This window comes from Musa acuminata, chromosome BXJ3-5 (genome assembly GCF_036884655.1).
Source record: "Musa acuminata AAA Group cultivar baxijiao chromosome BXJ3-5, Cavendish_Baxijiao_AAA, whole genome shotgun sequence".
Lineage (NCBI taxonomy): Eukaryota > Viridiplantae > Streptophyta > Magnoliopsida > Zingiberales > Musaceae > Musa > Musa acuminata.
Window position 1 is genome coordinate 42072923 of NC_088353.1, and position 14633 is coordinate 42087555.

The 14633-nt window shown below is 36.6% G+C and overlaps 3 protein-coding genes across 3 annotated transcripts; 1 reads left to right on the forward strand and 2 right to left on the reverse strand.

The window, feature by feature from the left end:
• Nucleotides 1-1403: 1403 nt before the first annotated feature.
• LOC135638440 (zinc finger protein KNUCKLES-like) lies at nt 1404-1841 on the reverse strand. Its single transcript, XM_065151553.1, has one exon. The coding sequence runs from the start codon at nt 1839-1841 to the stop codon at nt 1404-1406; it is 438 nt and encodes a 145-aa protein (XP_065007625.1).
• A 2238-nt stretch (nt 1842-4079) lies between these two features.
• Nucleotides 4080-10898, reverse strand: LOC135638959 (pyruvate dehydrogenase E1 component subunit beta-1, mitochondrial). Its single transcript, XM_065152585.1, has 15 exons — nt 10793-10898; nt 10496-10550; nt 10341-10397; nt 9883-9963; nt 9781-9807; nt 9578-9640; nt 9321-9407; nt 8211-8336; nt 6997-7130; nt 6834-6906; nt 6666-6731; nt 4908-4946; nt 4714-4838; nt 4523-4637; nt 4080-4415 (listed from the first exon to the last, which is right to left on the reverse strand). The coding sequence occupies exons 2-15, from the start codon at nt 10544-10546 to the stop codon at nt 4347-4349; spliced, it is 1113 nt and encodes a 370-aa protein (XP_065008657.1). The 5' UTR covers nt 10547-10550; nt 10793-10898; the 3' UTR covers nt 4080-4346.
• Nucleotides 10899-11919: 1021 nt separating this feature from the next.
• On the forward strand, nt 11920-14175 carry LOC103986027 (mitochondrial import inner membrane translocase subunit TIM8). Its single transcript, XM_009403893.3, has 2 exons — nt 11920-12076; nt 13863-14175. Exons 1-2 carry the CDS (start codon nt 12041-12043, stop codon nt 14049-14051), a joined length of 225 nt encoding a protein of 74 aa, XP_009402168.1. The 5' UTR covers nt 11920-12040; the 3' UTR covers nt 14052-14175.
• The last annotated feature ends 458 nt before the right edge of the window (nt 14176-14633 follow it).

The following is a 14633-nucleotide window of genomic DNA, read 5'->3' on the forward strand; positions in this document are numbered from 1 at the left end:
GACAGATTGATGTATATATAATGATTGGTAGTGTGACACAAACAAAAATGTTGATTCGATACCAAAATATGGCATATTGATGGTCAGATGAGTTATGTAATTGTTATCAACTTTAATCATAGTCTTGACTTTGACTATTTTATCGAATTCTTTGAGCTTCTATTGATTTAAATATTAGAGAAATCTTATCGCATACATGTAGTTTTTGTAAGCTTTGTATGTGAGAATCTCTAACTTCCAATACTAATAATAATCAGAATATTTTTCTTTACACCATTAAAAGTGGACATAAGGAGAGGATATTATTTAATTTGTAAGATAATGGTTTTCCTCAGGATTTAGAATGGATTATGATATACGTTTCTTATGCATTGATATCAATCGTATCGAACAAAGCCTTATCCATTTTTCTTGTATGGGTGACCAAATACCTTTTAGAAGAAATAGATGAAAATTGCAGATTTATATTTCATTTCAACCATGAATGTAAAAAGACTATCTATATTTTGTTGATGACAAAACATTAAGATTACAAGTTTGCATTCAATCCAAAAATTCATTAATGTCTTTCGAGTCATTCACTCCACAAAAAAATTAAGTTCACAATTTGAACACAAGTAAAATGTAATATTCATGAATTAACTATATTTTTATTTTTTTTAAAGATAAACGATAGACATGAGATTCAAACTCGGGACCTTATAATATATTGTTAAAATTTTTATCGATTAAGTTAGTTAATACATTCAAAATATGTTGGATGAGATTTCGAACCCTCGATCTTTTACAAAAAAATATGTCATCGAGAACCATTATGAGATGGCTTATGAGACTCGCATCCATGACTCTTTTACTCTTCTCTTACAAAGCTTACGCAAAGACGTCATGAATGGAATAAACCCATGTCACTTATTTACCCCGTATAAATACGATAGGAGGAGGAAAAAAACTATCTCGATTACAATACACATTCCAAAAATATTAAAACATATGCTATTGATATTATACATATTTTTGCATAATTTATTCACATCGGTAAGGAAAATTGTTGTTAATTGAAATTGGTTGGATAAGGATTTACAGTGTTATTAAGAGAAATAATTACAATCTATAAGTGAGCAAGAAACATTTTTCCCAATGCAGTAAACTAATGTAATCTCTGTCATCAAAAAAGGAGTAAGAGATTTAACTATATTTTAGAGAGATTTTGATGTCTAATATCCACTTGCATATTTCTTTTGGATGCCAATTAGTTGAAATTACTTCTATTTTTCCTTGAGATAAAGAAAAAAGGAAAACAAAGAAGAAGAAGAAGAAGAGAAAGGCATTCATGACCGTACGTTCACCTGTCGAACACCTACGCTTCTGCTTGTCTCATTCTCCACTAACATTGGGATCTCACTCTACAGATGGAGAGAGAGGTCGAGGTCGGCGGTGGTGGTGGCGGCGGTAGCCGAGTCCTCGGCCGCTGGGTAGGAGGGCGGCGGCACTGAGACGGGACGTTGTGGCAATAAGCCGCCGAAGTACGGCAGTCCCCCGCCATGGCTCGGCACGGCCGGTTCGAGGAAGACGGGCACGTGAGAGGTGCGCGGTGTGAGGTTGGCCATGTAGTATGAGGCGGCAGGCTTGCGGCCCGCGGCCGCCCGCTCCTTCCTGTGAGCGTTCTGGTGACCGCCGAGGGCCTGCGATGTGTGGAACCGCCGGGAGCAGTAGGCGCAGGGGAACATCCGAGAAGGTGCGGCTTCCGCCGCAGGCGGCAGCCCCACCATGGTCCCGACCGGAACCGCCTCCGCCGGCACCTTCAAGAAGTTGTAGTAGCCGTTGCTGCTTGGCTCTGACATTGAGAGGAAGAGGGACCACAGAGAGACGATAGACTCTACGCAGTGGAGGTTTTACTGAGGGTTTAAGAGAGAGAGAGAGAGAGAGAGAGAGAGAGAGAGAGAGAGGGGTGGAGGTTTTGATGTGTTCTTTACGTGGAGCTGATGGTTTGGTGGATGTGGAAGTCCAGAAATGTCCCTGGGCTTGATATCACCTATGCAGCTCTCAGAAGAGCAACCGTGTGTTTGGGTGAAGTGGGAGTTCTTCAAACTGTGTTTACATATATCATTCATCCATGTAAGTGAAATTTTTTTCTATTTTGAAAAATTATCTAAATTTTTAAAATTTTTCCATCTCTTATTTCATAAATAATAATTTTGCTCTTAGCCTCTATCGAACCCACCTCCGCATCTGTCCTGCACCACCATTATCTCCATGGATCTCATCGGTTTTTATCGGACTCGTTCGACCCTCACGTGAGGAAGGAAGAGATGTGACGATCATCATCGCCTCCACGGACCTTGGCGACCCTTATCGAACTCAACCCTACGCACTTCACCCTCATTGTGCTCATCGATAGCCCTTACAAGAGAAAGGTAACGATGGGTTTGACGAAAGCTAGCAAGATCCATGAAGGTGTAAAGACTGTGGGTGAGAACGACAAGGGTGAAACATGTAGAGTCAGATTCGACAAGGTTTGCAAAGGCCCTTGTACTCTCTCGTTCTTTTCAGAAGGGTCGTGGGTTCCATAAAGACAATAATAAATCTGACGAGTTAGAAGGAATTAGAGATGATGGTGGAGGCGACGTAGGGGCAATGCTGAGAAAACGAGTGATCCCACGGATATACGAGTAAAATGATCATTTGGGTGTTTTATAAAAATTGAAGCATTATATAATAATTTTTTAAAAAGAAGAATTTTTTTTCAAAAATAAGCGCTGCACACTATAAATAATTATATTGGATCAGAAATTTGAGAGGATTATGGATAGCCGTTGAAGAAATTAGGAAGCCTGAGATGTCAATGCACGGAGACCTATTCGCGGATGCAGTTAATTTATTGCATGTACTCAATTATTCTCACTTCCCCAGTAATACAGATGATGGTATTTGTCCGCCTTCATCCCCTCTCTTTCTTTTCCAGGCTGTTGCGTGAATGAAGCTCTTGCCATCACCTTTCCACTCTGCGTTGTGTCTGACACTGTGTTCATGATTGATGCAATCAGATTGTTCCCTGAATGAGTAACAATTTAATCTTATACAAATATATAAGGAAAAAAAAACTCTTATTTTTTTTTTTCTTATTCTTCAAATCACTGCTCTGATTTCCATTTATTCATGCAGATTTTTTTTTTCCAATATGAAAAATACTTCTTGGAAGAAAAGTAATAAGGAACTTAGGAACAGTAATAAGGATTTTTTTTGGGGTATATTTAGATTTTATTTTCTATCATAATGGATACGATATGAAAAATATTTATTTTCTATCATAACATATCCTCTTGGAATGATAAAAATATTCAATTATCAATCTTGGATTCTTTCATAATTAATTTTGTTGGTATGGTATTGTGATCTTATTAATGCATATATTATAACAAAAAATAGTATGGATATATGAATTAATTAATTTGATAGTTTCTTGAAACTCAAACTAAGAAATCTAATTTATGCTGCCATTCATAACCTAACAGCCTAAAATATTTCATGGAAATCAAGCTAAAAGAATAATATGCAGAAGTTAACAAAAACTTAGAAGACTTTCACATAAATAACGATAAAATTTATGGAAAAACAGAACATATGCTCAAAGCAAAAAAGATTTGAGGCAGTTATATATGATAAATCCCTGAGTACTAATAATTAATGTCTAAAAGGAAATAACAATATCACAGAAGAACAAGAAACACCATTGGTGGTTCCTTTGAGGCATATTTCCATCAAGTCCTGTATTCCCTGATGCTTCTTACATAGACAGCAAAAGATCCATCAAGAATGACTTCCATCTTGACATGATATATAGACCAAGCAAAGAAAAATACTAACACTGAGCCAAGACAATGAGACTCGAACATTAAAAATGACCTAAGAATATCCAACCTGATGACATTTGCCGCAAAATGGAATGCGATTAAAGTAAAGATGAATGCTATCCACTGCACAAAACCAATGTCATAAACGCTTATCTAATTCAGATGGAATAAGTCGACTAAACAAAACCCAAAAGTGTAAGCAAAAGTTATTGAGAAAAGTTTCAGCCATATCAAGAAAACTTGAGAGTATTCTGGCCTTGTACATTATTAAACAGTACTCAGCAATGTTTCGCTACAGATATATGTAAGAATTTCAGTAGCTTTAGACTTCCAGTCAAGTACTGAAATGAAATATAAAAAGGCCAATAGCATCAATTTTATGCCAAGTCAGATGTATACAGGAGATAACCAAAGGACACACAACATTCATGATTTAACTCCCCCAACTGGAAAGACAAAAGGCAAAAAGGTGACATCAAAAGCAAAACTTCCAAACTAAGCTGCTGCAGCCATGGAGACTGATCGATAGCATGCACGCTTTGCAGCACGTACTATGTCGTCTACCTGCAAGAAACAATTCAAAACCATTATCTCAGACACTAGGTTTCTCTAATAAGCCTAGTTGTTCAAATATTTCAAGCGTGTGCACAAGAATCCAAAGGCATAATAACCTGTGGCACGGCCATCCTCTCAAGATTTGCAGCATATGGCATCGGAACATCAGCTCCAGCAATCCTCTCCACTGGTGCATCAAGATACTCGAAGCTTTCCTCCATAACAGACATGCTACTCAAGAAATCATGGTGTCAGATGTTTGCGTGCACAGAGTGGATGAGGAGTGGAAGAGAGCAAGAGTGCTAACCATATTTCAGCACCTACGCCATGTTGAGGAAAACCTTCTTCAACAGTGACCAATCTGTTAGTTTTCCTGACAGAAGCATTGATAGTAGCTCTGTCGAGTGGTCTAATTGAACGGAGATTTATAACCTGTAAACTAGCTTCTTAGACAATCCAATATGTGGAACATTGCCAAGGAAAACAGGTGTATGAGCTCACCTCGGCACTGATTCCTTCCTTTGAAAGTATTTCCGCAGCCTGAATATATTTCACAAGAAATCGGATATTGGTTTAGTATATAGCGCATTGCACCAAAATTGGGAGGAATAGCATGAGTAATGCCTTGTTAAGGCTAGTTTACAAAGTTGACCTGTGCATATGTTATGAGCAATAGTGAACAAGGTTACACATTATGCCCCTATGAAGCATGGACATACATGAGACAACACAGATATGCTGACATGAGAGTATTAAGAATGCAGCATGCAACACAACAACGACAACCATTAGTATATATGTATATGAGACTTGGTGCCATGGTGAGGTTTCAAGAGTCATAACCTAACCATAGCTCATATAAAGAGGATGGACCAGCAGGAGATTCTTCCCCCTGATCAGAACAGGGGCCAACAGATCCTAATGATTCTGAAACAAGGGGAATAGGTGCCCCATCATATCAACCGCATAAACTGTACTGACCATACAGGAAAGTCATATCAACCCCTCAAGCAAACCCTTGTAGGGAACTCTAAAAGGTTCAGCAAGGTCATATAACATCAGGATTAGCTGCAGCAACATCATGGAACATGATTTGATATGACTTGATGGGATATTTCATGCAAAAAAAAATTAGGACTAGTAGTAAATACTAGTAGCCTCTTGGACATTAGTGGCCATATTAAATGAATCACCATAAAGCCATTAAGGCATGTCTCAGGTATTGGATCTCTATTATGAACTATTCCAAGTGGCAGCTATTGGCAGGTATGTTCTCCTCAAAATTGGACTATACCTTGATAGAAAGGATCATATTCTATCAATTAAAGAATCACTATAGAAATTGTTTTCATTTTAAGAATATATCAGAAGCCTTTGGTTGTGTTTTGAACACCTATAAAAAGTGTAGGCAAGATTTGATCAGTTTTCCTTCAAAAATAAACTTAGAACATGTATAAGGCACCTCTTCCCAGGATGGCTTTGATTATAAAATACAACCTGAATATCAAAAAATTGCATCTATTATCTAAGAGTTGCTGAGATCGAGTATCATCAGGAGTTGCTGGAAGCTATGGTAACTGTACCTCAATACATCTACTTTTCAGCATATGGTTAGCTTAAGCATATGGGTAACATCTCTAGCATCAGTTCATACATCTCTACTTAACCATTCTGCATTTTTTATGGTCAATATTTCTTTTAAGAAGACTGAAATCAGAAACCAAGATGATCGACAGAACATCCAACCAAGATTCGCAATTACTAAGTTGAAGTTGCTGAATCTGCATATGAATAGTCAAATATATTTTTCAAGGGATAAAACGTGCAGTAAGATTTGTTTACAGCGAGTGGCAGATATATCCCTTACAGATTCAAGCCTTCCGAAACATAGAGATGTTCTCTGTAGCCCTTTCTAAAAAGTGCTCTAGCACCATCATATATGTAGTCAGAGAATCAACAACTCATATAGCCCATAACTATATAATAAAGGCCAAATAAGAAAATAACAATAACCAATATACGCAAAATCAACTAGAGAATATGAGTTGTATTGTAACATGGATATATGAAGCAAAACATGTAAAAAGGACAGTGATGAATGATGATCAGATGATGTATAAATGTATATGTTTCCACATAGTGCGCTTGCTAACCTAACACAATGCAATCTCTACAAGCAGCAGCAGCATAAGTCAAACTCTAGAGTCCAAGCTCAATAATGGTTATACCGATCACCCATTATCCTAGTTATTTACGCACCTGCAGAGCATACCCAACCATCTTTGAGAATGCAGTGACTGTTACATGCTTCCCTTCTCGTTCAATCTGTCAATAAGACAAATTAGCAATTAACTGAAATGAAAAGAAAAAAAAACCTGAAATGGAAAGAAACTTTCAGCACATATTTCACCATAAGAAAACCCATACCTTAGCTTTCCCTATTGGAAGGCAGAAACTGGAATCAAGTACTTCAGCTGAAACAGGAAATGATTCTCCATATCTGAAAAGACAAATATGAAACACGAAATCTACATGGTAAGGTCAAGCTTTAATTCATCAAATGATTAACTATTTGATGACTAATACATACAGAAGTTCATTTTCAAGAAAAACAACTGGATCGGGATCTCTAATAGCAGCCTTTAGCAAGCCACGAGCATCTTCAGATGAATATGGACTTAGCACTTTCAAACCAGGAACATGTGCATACCATGCTGCATAGCACTGTAAAAGATCTCACAATTAGCACTCCACATTTCACATCATTAGTCGTTACTGTGATTAAATTCCATATTTCTTGACTACCTTAAATCGAAGAAACCAAAAACCATCTTACAAGACCTAGACTCTAGAGTTTTTTACTTTGTTTTTACAATCCACAAAGTAAAAAAGGTGAAAGAAAAAGAAACTAATTGATAAATATTTTAACCGGGAATGTCGTTTTGCATATCGGATCCATATCACTCGCTGACCACACTGATATGTACTGGTCGGTACCAATGTACCAGTATATCAACACATAGTACACCGGTATGTATTGGTGTCTCAAACAAGAAGAAGAAGAGGAAGGGGCGATGGAGGAAGAGGAGGAAGAAGAAGAAAGTAGAGGAAGCGATGAAGATGAAGAGGGGGAGGAAGCATACTGGGGAGGTAAGCGACGACAAACGCCAACAGTGGGGAGCCATGTGGCATCGGATGGCAATGGCTCGAGAGCCATTCTACTCTGTCTGTGTACAGAGATTATGGCTCTCACTCGTGAGCCCTAATGGAGCTTTGTTTAAGTTTTTTTTTATTTTACTAATGCTCAGAATGGATTGAAGCGAGGGCCATCCGCATACCAATTTGGGCACGGTCCAAGAAAAATGGAGAACCTTGAGTTCAACCATATCTAAGAAACTTCCTCTATCCTTTTCCTCTTTCTATTATTGTGTTGAATGAGGTGAAGAGTGGATAATCATATAAGATTAAGGAAGCATCCAAAGACCAAACAAAAGAGGAAAGACTCTATAAAAGATATTTTAATAGTGTAAGGTCCCAAGTATAATTGAAAAGGCAAGTGTATTGATGACTCTATAAAGCGTAGAATTATACAAATAATATGTTAAATTTTAAGATCAGTGTTTGCTTTCTAATAGTTTTATGCCTAATAAACATCTCTCCAATTGTGTGTTATAGAATCCACAGAAAGATATACCAGATTGATAGATGTTTAAATTGTTAACAGTCCAATGAAAATTCTATCTACATATCGAACAATAATAATTATAAATAATATATTACAGCAGAAACTTGTTCTATAGTCACCTGTGAATGTTGAGCACCAACTCCAGCTGCAGCACCATTTGGTCCTCTAAATACGATAGGGACAGATATCTGACCCGCTGACATGTAGTTGGATTTTGCAGCAGAATTGATGATATGATCAATTGCCTGCAAAGGGCACAAGTTTAAAAGTTTATAATGATAAAAAAAACTGTAATATATTGATATATATTATCCTGATGCGGAACCTACTTGGAACAATGCAAAAGCCAAGTAGGTTCTGCATCAGGATAATTTGTCAGACCTGCTTAATTGCTAGGGTAGTACTCAATGCACTAGGCCTTAACCCAAAGTATCCTAGCTCAATGGACTAGATATACTTAACCAACTTGTGAAGTAGTTATGGTGTATTGCTACTATCATATTTGTTGCTGATCAGGTTTAAATGTGGTAGTTACCAGTTACAAAAGACCTTAACCCATGGTGATATAAGAATATCAACTAGCACATAACCAAGACTGTACAAGAAAACCTCAAGTTAGATTGATGACAACACTATGGCAGAGAATCAAATTATCCTTAACTTGCATTTGATGATAATATGATAGCATAAAGTGTTCATCACTTTTGTGCACCTTCCTGAAGATGTGATTATTTCTCTCGACCCAAACATGGCAAACGACTGCTGCAAATAGGCTATTAAAACAGCTACTGAAATTAGGTTATCAAAGATAATAAGCCCATTTTTTGAACATTCATAACTGCAGTCACAGTCATAGATAAAAAGACTGGTCCGTACCCCATTTAACAGTCAGTGCATCTGACAGTGTCCCAACTGTATAGATAAATAATGACATACAAATTGTTCTTTTTTGTTATATCAGCGATGACCAGAGTGCATATTATAAATACAACGTAGTGTATACTGGTCCAACAAGATCTCTGTAGGGCTACACCAATATTTATTTCCTTGCTCAGATCCACTGATGACATAAATCAACCAGAAAAGTATGTTCCCACTTAATCATCCAATTCTCTGACCTAACTCTTACATACTATATCCTAGCTAAAGTGCTCACTGAGATCTTTTCTTTGGACAACATATCATTTGAGAAATAAACTGATGCACAGATGTGAAATAGCAAATCTAACCTGCATAGAGAAGTTAAACGTCATAAACTCCACGACAGGCCGAAGACCATAATAAGCTGCGCCAACACCAATCCCTGTGAATCCAGCCTATAGAACAGATAGATTCATGAGATGGATGTAGAAATGTCTTGAGTATTGAAAGATACAAATATAAAAGCTTGCAAACAAAATATACATTCTTCAAAATTTATGTCAAGAGATCATGTCAAATTATAATAAATTATAAACAGTAAGAAAAAGATGGCTTTTATGGAAACCTCTGTGATTGGAGTATCAAGAACTCTATCGGGACCATACTTCTCAAGAAGACCCTTAGATATCTACAAAAAAAGACAATTGAACAAGTACAAAAAGTTATTTCATATAAACAAAAATAATGAGCAAATAACTATAAAAAATAATGAGCAAGTAAATAATGGAGAAAATGGAGAAACTCTCAAAAGACAGAGGGATGCCAAACCTTATAGGCACCCTGGTACTCTCCAACCTAAGAAGGTGTAAGATTCGTTAGAACAAGAACAAAGAGGACCCAAGTTCCAAACAATCACTTTTAATGTTTTACCTCTTCACCCATCAAGAAAACTTTGGGATCTGCTGACATCTCCTCATCAAGTGCAGTGTTAAGTGCTTCACGCACTGTGATCTGTGAGAAAGACATAAAATTAGGTTTTATGCTCTTACTGTTAAAAAGCAAAGATAAAGCTACCAAATTAAGGGGTATGTAACCAAGTTCTCATAATCATTTGAGTTATGAGCCAGCAGGAACATAAACTTGTCTTGATTATCAAGTATGTTTAACCAACCATTATTTGCCATTTTTGGGAGAAAAAATTAATCTAATCAAATATGCGAATCAAGACCATTATCATCACCATGACAAGCAACGAGAGGATTAAAGCACAATGAAACAACAAATTGGTATTTGTTTCAAGCTAGAGAAGCCATGGTTCATGCTTTCCTATGATTCATAAGCACATGCTGCCTTTTTTATCTGATTAATTGAAGATAATATGAAATTACCTCTTTCGCTGCGGTCGAGTACTTCTGGGGCAAAACAGATCCAGCAGGCAGAACCCTCTGCAATAATGTAAAAAGGGGAAGAAAATTACACCTGCAATCGAACAACCAGAAACGGCGGAACCACTTAAGCTAGGACAAAGAACAAAAATCTGTACCGTTGCAGACAAGAGTCCGAATCCGAGCTTCCGCCTCGCGACTCCCAACATCTTCCTATCAATCGAAGGCCACCAGCACAAAAACAAAAAGATATTAGATTCATTGCCACAGATACACGAAAACACAACAAGATACGACCCGTTCTTGTATACATGATTCGATCAGCTCAACAAACAAGAAAGGGGCGGGGAGATGGGACAAGACACTCCTGATATCGGCATCAAACCGGAAAATAAAAGAAGGAAACACAATCGGATACGAATCAGACGATTCAAGAGGGGAGGAAAATAGATTACCTCGAAATCGAGAACGGCCAAAGGAAAGATCGGAGAGAAGGGAGAGGAAGACGACTCGGTTTGGTGGCGAGGACGTAAAAGACGCCGCCCTTGGAGTTCTGTATTAATATAGCAAAATATTAATATATTTAAAATATTAATAGCTAATCATGAATAATCATTCTTCAAATATTTAAAATATTTTTATAGCTTCCACCAATTTAGAAAATTAAAATTTACAATAAATTGGTCAAAATAAAACGTCTAATAATTATTATATATACTTGAAGATATCAATTGATAAAATAATAATGATAATGACAATTACATGTATTTATCTACTTCTTATAAAATTATTCTATTTTTATCTTATTAAAGTATGTGATCATGATAAATATATTATAAATATGATTAAATTCTGATTAAATCATCTAATTATGATATAATTTTTTAGAAGACTATCTTGATGGAAGGAACTTTTCTAATTATTTATTTATCTGCTCTCGTCTTTAAATACACAGAGACATAAAAATAATAAAAATAATATAAAATATTAAAAGATTACAAATTACAGCTCTCATATCATTGCACTGATTATTATAAAGGAAAAGAAGATGAGGGAATACATTCTAAACTATACGTAATGATATATAGACCACAATTTCAAATTCTTGGCAGTGGCAGGATGAGTTGTCTAATTCTTAACGGCAGAAATGAAAACAAATAAAAAGAAAAAGAAAGAGTATTTGATCATCTTTCGCATGAACAGTAGTGTTTCATGGTTCAGTGATCCAATGGTCCATGAAATATTCTCAGCAATCATCGTATCATTTTTTTCGGAAGAACAGACGTTGACTTCGAAAATAGAGTCTGAGGGTGCCATTCTCACGTATGGTTGAGGACAGAGGAGTCAACTACAACACAAGCGTCCATTCAATATTTGAAGGGCTGTTTTCTCAGTCACCAACCAATCCTCACTTTCTATTATAGCAGCCAACAGCTCCCGTCACTTACTTTGTTACACCTTCATTTTATATCAGCAGATTGATGCCCATAACGGATCGGCCCATTACGGCCCATAATGGGCAAATGTCTGACCGGACCGAACCGGCCATAACGGTCTGGTCGTTTCGGCTGGACCGTTCGGCTGGCGGGTCGGTTCAACACGTGACGTGGTAGGGTTTTAGGGGAAGCTCGCTTTCGTGGAGAGACGCCGACGGGGAAAGATTTGGGGTTGGAGGAGGAGCCGGTCGAGGACGACGTCGTGAGATGGACAACTCCGCCGAGCTGCAGCGCTTCCTCGAGGTTAGAATTGTTTCATCTTGTAGTGTCCGTAATGTAATGTTTTTCATCGGTTGTTTCTCCTCTTCCTGTTTCTCTTGGATGGTAAGTGGTGTTTAGGGTTGAATGTCGAGGAGCCTTGTAATTGTTGAACGGGGGGCGTATCAGTTGTGGAATATGGGTAGAAGATGTACAATTTGACCTAAATACTCACAAAAAATGTGTGGGTTATTAAGATCAGGGAAAGATAATTTACATTGTGTTATGGCCTGCTTCCTGTAGCAGTTCTGTCTTCGTGTATGCATATATGCCAATTAATTGTTGTTTGAAACTACTCTACTTGCATTCAAATTTATATTTGGTTGAATTGATGTTTCTAATATACTTTAACGTCTTCAGTGGTAGCCATCTTTCCTATTTATTCTCTCTTGCTTATTCTCTAGTAGGAGTTCAGTGGAAATTTTACCTTAGATGGCCTGTTATGTATGAAACTTTTGAGAATCCAGTATTTTTTATAGAGGCTGGGGTACTGGAGGAGCCTTCGGTATTGGTTAGAGAATGAATTTTACAGATGCAAGAAGAGAAATGTAAAGCATTGAAAGTATATTGATTGAAGGCTCAAGAGATTAGTTAAAAAAAAAAAAGATTATAACAGGTAAGTTTGGATTTAAATGAAACGACTGATAGGTTTTTAATAGTCAAGTTTCAATAAATAATTTAAAGGGTGTTTCAGCTTGGACTATCTTTTTCTGAGAGTCACCATATCCAGCTGATTAACTTATCTTTTACCATCAACTTCTTTAGATATCTGCATATCTGAAATGGAGGAATTTATGATTTAGTGCACAAAACTGGAGGCCATAAGTTCTATTGCCTTTATGTTTAAGTACTTGTTTTTATTATTTTGGTTTTTTATCTTTTCTGACTTCTGAAATTTAAATTTGTTGAATCTTTCGTATTCAGATTCATTTTATTCTAATTTTATTCTGGAGAAATGAAAATCATAGTAACAGGAGACATTGCCACTTTGAATAACTTTGTCCTTTATAAACGCTTTGTCTCTTGATAAAATTGAGGACTTGATGAATAGTTGTGGTGGGTCTTCTGACTGTTGAAAGCTCTGAACTTCCTCAGTAATGATTACAAATTGCAATCTTCTTTATACATGCAAAGTTTTGTGCTTCCTTTTATGCTTATCGCTATACAACATTCATGTGAGCGACAACTAAAACCATTTACGTAATGTATCTTTATCCACCATCCCATAAGGAACTTCAATTTAAACTTTGTTAGCTGATAGCCACGTCAATGTTCTACTAGTGTATACATTTGCCATTCAATTCAAAGTAACAATTGTGTTATGTGCTACCAGTTATTGTTTGGCAAGATCTTCTGTCTTGAATATAATGATTGGAAAATCTCAATTGTAAGTAACATGGTAAAAAGATTATTGCAGTTGCATATTATTCTTGCAGAGAATGTTTCTTAGGATGCAATGATAATACGACAGGTGTAGATAAGTTGGGCTTACTTTGAATAATATATATTCATTGCAATGTCAGGTAGATTAGCTGGTAAAGACTTTTAACAATTTGTCTTATGTTTGAATTCTGCCTTCCTCATTTACCCTTTGGCCTTCAAAAAAAAAGAAAAGTATATTCAGCACAATCTCTGTTCCATATCACCATTTTTCTTACTTTCTTGACAAACAAATGGTGATTTGTAACGGCATAGTGTTAGTCACAGAAGATTATAGTCTGTGTTGTATATTATTTGATTGATTTTTTTTTGTTTGTTTGTTTTTGTGTAGCAAGAGAAACAGAAAGCAATGGTTAGTGAGATGGTGGGGAAGCTTACAAGCGTATGTTGGGATAAATGCATCACGGGCACCCCTGGCAGCAAGTTCAGCTCTAGCGAATCCACCTGCCTTACCAATTGTGCCCAACGATACATGGACATGAGCATGATGATCATGAAACGTTTCCAATCCATGCAGTAAATTGTAGTTTCACTGCTTTGTAATTTCTCCTTCCATCTTTCAGCAGCATCTAATTTTTGTTATGTGATGCTTAGACATCTACTTTGTTCTTTCAGAAAATAAAACCCAGCTCGACTTATGTAAACTTTTATGCTCATCTTCCTAATTCTACATGATGTCTTATGTGATCGTTCTCCTGAGAACTCGTAGGACGAATCAGAAAATAAAACCTTGCTTCCATTCTATTGTTTTAATACTGCATGTGTGATGAACCAGGAAACAAAGCCCTGTCAGCATCACTCCAAATCAATGACAACCAGGAACTATTTTATCTATGATCCTCTGCATATAACCTGTGTGCCTCAATTTCTGCTCATCTCTGCTATCATTTGAAGTCTTGAATTTTGGTAATGCTTTAGATACGTCTCAAGTTTCTTTTTTCGATTTAATCTATTTTATCTTTCTGTTTATTTCTCTCTTTTTTTCTTTTGCATTTTTCCTGCAGTATTGTCATTTGGCCTCCGAGTAAAATAGTATTCTATAGAGGTGTCTCACTCTCCAAACCAAGTGCACCAAATGTGCAAGGATCAATTATTTTTGCAA

Excerpts from the sequence above, each read along its gene's own strand:
- LOC135638440 (XM_065151553.1), bottom strand. The coding sequence starts at position 1,841 with ATGTCAGAGCCAAGCAGCAACGGCTACTACAACTTCTTGAAGGTGCCG.
- LOC135638959 (XM_065152585.1), bottom strand. The coding sequence starts at position 10,546 with ATGTTGGGAGTCGCGAGGCGGAAGCTCGGATTCGGACTCTTGTCTGCA. Across the intron at positions 9,964-10,340 it reads ACTCGACCGCAGCGAAAGAG|ATCACAGTGCGTGAAGCACT; the intron begins GTAATTTCATAT and ends TCTTTCTCACAG. Across the intron at positions 9,641-9,780 it reads AGTACCAGGGTGCCTATAAG|ATATCTAAGGGTCTTCTTGA; the intron begins GTTTGGCATCCC and ends CTTTTTTTGTAG.
- LOC103986027 (XM_009403893.3), top strand. The coding sequence starts at position 12,041 with ATGGACAACTCCGCCGAGCTGCAGCGCTTCCTCGAG. Across the intron at positions 12,077-13,862 it reads AGCTGCAGCGCTTCCTCGAG|CAAGAGAAACAGAAAGCAAT; the intron begins GTTAGAATTGTT and ends GTTTTTGTGTAG.